This window comes from Crocodylus porosus, unplaced genomic scaffold, assembly GCF_001723895.1.
Source record: "Crocodylus porosus isolate Cpor-Errol unplaced genomic scaffold, CroPor_comp1, whole genome shotgun sequence".
Taxonomy (NCBI): Eukaryota; Metazoa; Chordata; order Crocodylia; family Crocodylidae; genus Crocodylus; species Crocodylus porosus.
The window spans coordinates 19,396,489-19,400,710 of record NW_017728948.1 but is presented as its reverse complement, the minus strand read 5'-3'; the positions used below and the strand labels follow the sequence as shown (position 1 = coordinate 19,400,710).

General features: G+C 43.2%; 1 protein-coding gene across 4 annotated transcripts in view; it reads left to right on the top strand.

Moving 5' to 3' along the window:
* Positions 1 to 4,222, top strand: part of SH3TC1 (SH3 domain and tetratricopeptide repeats 1) — a 61,719-nt gene that overhangs the window by 48,167 nt on the left and 9,330 nt on the right. For all 4 annotated transcript variants that reach the window (XM_019553106.1, XM_019553103.1, XM_019553104.1 and 1 more), the window contains 3 exons: positions 362 to 512; positions 3,198 to 3,320; positions 3,629 to 3,779. In XM_019553106.1, the coding sequence (XP_019408651.1) occupies positions 362 to 512; positions 3,198 to 3,320; positions 3,629 to 3,779 (425 nt within the window). The remainder of the gene's footprint in view (positions 1 to 361; positions 513 to 3,197; positions 3,321 to 3,628; positions 3,780 to 4,222) is intronic.

Here is a 4,222-nt window from a genome sequence, read left to right as displayed (position 1 = left end):
CTCCTACTAAAATTGCTGTAGGGACTAACTATAAGCAGAAGCAGAGCCAGGGCTGAGAAAATGCTGTTTCACTGTGTCACTGGGGAAGGATGTAGCCTATCAGTGAGGAAGGGAGAGTAGTCCTAAAATACTACCATATTACACTGAAAAATTAACAAAGTCAGGAAATGGAGGAATTGGACAAAACAATAAGTGGAGAGAAACTGAGAGACATGCATATTATTTTCACAAACATTTGGGGTAAATAGGGTATGACCTACTATGAAAAGAAATAGCTTTGCAATCTGATAGAAAAAGTAAATCCCCTTTTTATTGTACATTCATTCTGATTAGCATTTTCTTTCTCCCCCCCCCCCCCCAGGGCCTATAGATCTGCACTGGAATATACCAAAAGGAGCCTAGGAATATTTATAGATCTTCAGAAAAAAGAGAAAGAGGCCTATGCCTGGCTTCAAGCAGGAAAGATATATTACATTCTGAGGCAGAATGAACTAGTGGATCTCTATATCCAGGTAAGTTATATTACCCAGATCAGTGGACCTAAGACACCCCTCCATAACTTGTGAATTGAGCAGCACCCAATTTAAAAAACGGATTTTTATATTGCAGTACTTACCTCCTTGCAGTGGGGGTGGGAGATCATTCAGACAGGGGCAAGCCTGAAGCTGCATTTGTCTACCTAGTTTATCTGCTTATCTCCTCACACCTTATATCACCCGTCAAAGAATGTGGCAGCATCCTGGCTGAGGATCCCTGGTCCAGATTTTAGAATAAGTCTACCTGTATGGTAAGGTCATGATTGGGATATAGAGGAAGAGATGTCTGTGTGTGGTATGGCAAAAGAGAAATCTTCTAATATCATGAGCCAAAAGAGAAGCTTTGTGAGGTGATGCTTTGAATAAATTATAGTGCTGTTATTGGTGCTGCATTATTAAAGGCCTGTCAACTTTTGAATGCAACCTTCTGTTTTAGTGGTTTGCTGTTTTGCTTTTGAAACATTATCTTGGGGAATGAATCTCTCTTCCTTTTTACTCTCAAGGGTCTTTTGAAACTCCAATTAACAGCTCTTCCAATAGCCCTTTTTCTTTCCTCCACTGCTATTACGCTATAGTAGTTGTACCCAGAGGCCCCACTCTGTGATTCAGTCACCATTTTGCCTGGTGCTTTATCAGCACATAGGAGATGTCTGCCTAAAAGACCTGGAAGGGAATTCGGAGGGTGCAGTTCATTTTCTGGCCCGCCATTGATTGGCTATGTGGCCTTGGGAAATCGCTTCATCTCTGTGCCCTTGTTTTCTACTGCTAAGTAGAGGCAGTCAAAAAGCCCAAGGCTGAATGGATTCAATCTTTGCAGGTTAGTTTTAGCTAGACAGATTAAACTGATAAGCAAGCAAACAGACTTTTGATTCTGGAAATGCGTCACATACCTGCAGTGGCCCAGGCCAGAAGCCCCAGGGATGTGCTAGAGTATATACTTCCCTGCTCAGTTGGGGCAGACAGCATGGACCAAGGCTAGCCTGCCCACCCTGCCAGTGGGGCAGGGGGGAGGTTGCTGGGGAGGTGCAAAGTAGGGCTGTATGAAATTTCTCCTGGTATTCCATTTTGAAGCCATTTAGATGCATTTTGAGCTCGAAACAGCGAAATCAAAACAAACCAAAAGCTTTCAAAACAGCTTTGAACTGGAACAAGGGCACTCGAAACATTTCAAAACCAGGCTTACTTGGCTTCAGCGCCAGTCCCAGGCAGCAGCACCAGACTCCTGTCATCTGGCAGGCAGATCGGGCGCTTGCCCGCACCCCCAGAAGGGCTGTGGGGCTGTGCTGGACTGCTCCCGGGGCTGTGGGCCCCTGATCCGCCTGCCAGATCATGGGAGGCTGGTGCTGCTGGCTGGGGCCAGCAGCAGCACCGATCTTCCTGGCACTGGCTATGGAATGGCCTATGGGCGAAATGTTGAAACAGCATCGAAACAACTAAAGATTTAACTTGAATCTGGAGGGAATCTGGGACAGAAGTTCAACAAACCTATTTAGCTTAAATCAGTTAAGTCTGATACTACAGTAAAAGCTCTGTTATCCGGCATCCCCCGGGAGTGGGAGATGCTGGATAACAAAATATACCGGTTAATTGAGTGGCCCCGGCCACCGCTTCTCCCACTGCATCTGAGGCATTCCTCCGCCCCTCCTGTGGCATCGCCGTCCCTCCTGCCGCATTGCTGCCTGTCCTACAGGTCTTGCGGGCCCCGGGGGACAGAGGCAGGCCCCGCACTGTTATGCCCCCAGGCCGTGGGGGCTCAGCAGCACAAGCTGCTTTGGCCCCGGCTGTGGGGGCTCGGAGAAACCGGAAGTACCACAGTGAGCGCTTCCAGTTTCACTTTATCTTACAAGCCGGCATGCCCGTTAGTAGAGCATGCTGGCTTGTAAAATGCTGGATAGCTCAGCTTTTATTGTATATCCATCCTGCTTTATCTTTAAACCATTTTCAGCCATTTTGAAATTGATTTATGCCTACTGAACTTCTGTTGTGTTATAGGTTTTAACAGGTTTCCAATCACTCAGACCAGTGTATGTGTAATTTCTGTCCCTACCCTAGGTGCTGTTACTTTTATTTAATAGTTCATCAAAACAGAGCTGGAATTCAGGTTCCTTGTAATACTAATGCAGTAGGCCTACCTAATTTACTTCATGTGTCATTGTGTGGCGGGTGGGAGAGAAGAGGGTTCTTCTGTTATTTGAAAATTTATAACAATTACCAAGTATCTTGGCAGTGTCCATTTATACTGCATGGTGTGCACTTCCCTTTATTGAGTTTTTTTTTGTTTTTTTACCACTGCAATTCTTTGTGTCTGAAATAACAAATGTTTATTCTACGGTGCAACTCCTTTAGCATACTATTAATTTACTTAACATTTTGTGCATAGTTGTAAAACTTGCATATAAATCCTCATTATTTGGAATATCTCATTTTTCAGCTATCAAATATTGGTTGTTAAAATGCATATTTTATCTTTAGAGAATAAAGAATGTATTCTGGTGAACAGCCCTGCAGTGGCAGAGAAACAAAGGCAGGGGGGAAAAAAGATCTTCTTATCTCTAATGTTTGATTCTGTGCAGCTGGTACCAAAACCCTTCCACAGAAGTGTGATGCTTCATTGCTGAATCACAAAATATTTTCTAACAAAACATACATTTTTCATTTTAGGTTGCTCAAGATGCTGCTCTTTATACTGGGGATCCAAACTTAGGAATGGAGTTATTTGAAGCTGCAGGCGACATATTTTTCAATGGTGCCTGGGAGAAGGAAAAAGCAGTGTCTTTCTACCGGGTTCGTGGTCTGTTGTTTATTTCTATTATGGTAGCACTTAGGGAGCTACAGTCCTGGCTTCATTGTGTAGGTACAAAGCACAGAACAAAAAGTACTCTCTTCTCCAAAGAGTATCCGTTTTACACTCTCTGCCATAAACACTGATGGATTTGGCTCGAAGTAACAGTTGACCTGGCTGAGATCAGGTTATTTGATTCCATGCTCATAAGGCAAAGTAAATAATTTACTAAATATGAGAAATTAACTGCTAATTGGTATGTTTTCTGTGCTTCAGCAATAACCAGATGAATCGTATTTGCTTATTTCAGGACAGAGCTCTTCCACTTGCTGTAAAGATCGGAAACAAAAAGGCAGAACTTCGGTTGTGCAACAAACTAGTGGAACTGCTGTTGAGGCTAAAGGCTTATGAGGAAGGCCTGGAGTATGCAAAAGTATCTCTCTCACTCAGTGTGAATTTAGGTAAATCAGTGTTTACATAAAGTTAGTGACTGATTTCTGCTGTAAGTGATAGAATTGGGGAAGGATTTATCACTTTTCTTTGAATTCAGTAGTTTTTGTTGTCAAGGTTTTGTGCATTAGGAAGTTGGTACTAGTTTCATTGCTGCTTTTAATTCTGTTCTAGCAGGGAGATAAGCCAGTTCCTAAACTTCTTTTAGTTTCTTTGCCTCCTGACTTCTTCCAGTCTAATATTTTACCTTCTATAAGTAGGTTTTTCATGTTGTTAGGAGGAAATATTCAAGGGGAGGCCATCTGAAACCTGGACTGTAAGTATTAATCTCTCAAGGTCTCATTTAGGAAGTGAGGAATGGAAGCTTGGTCTGAGATAATGTATTTTCGTGCTGGTTTCATAGTTGGTAGGGTCGGAAGGGACCTGAGCAGATCATCAAGTCCAACCCCCTACC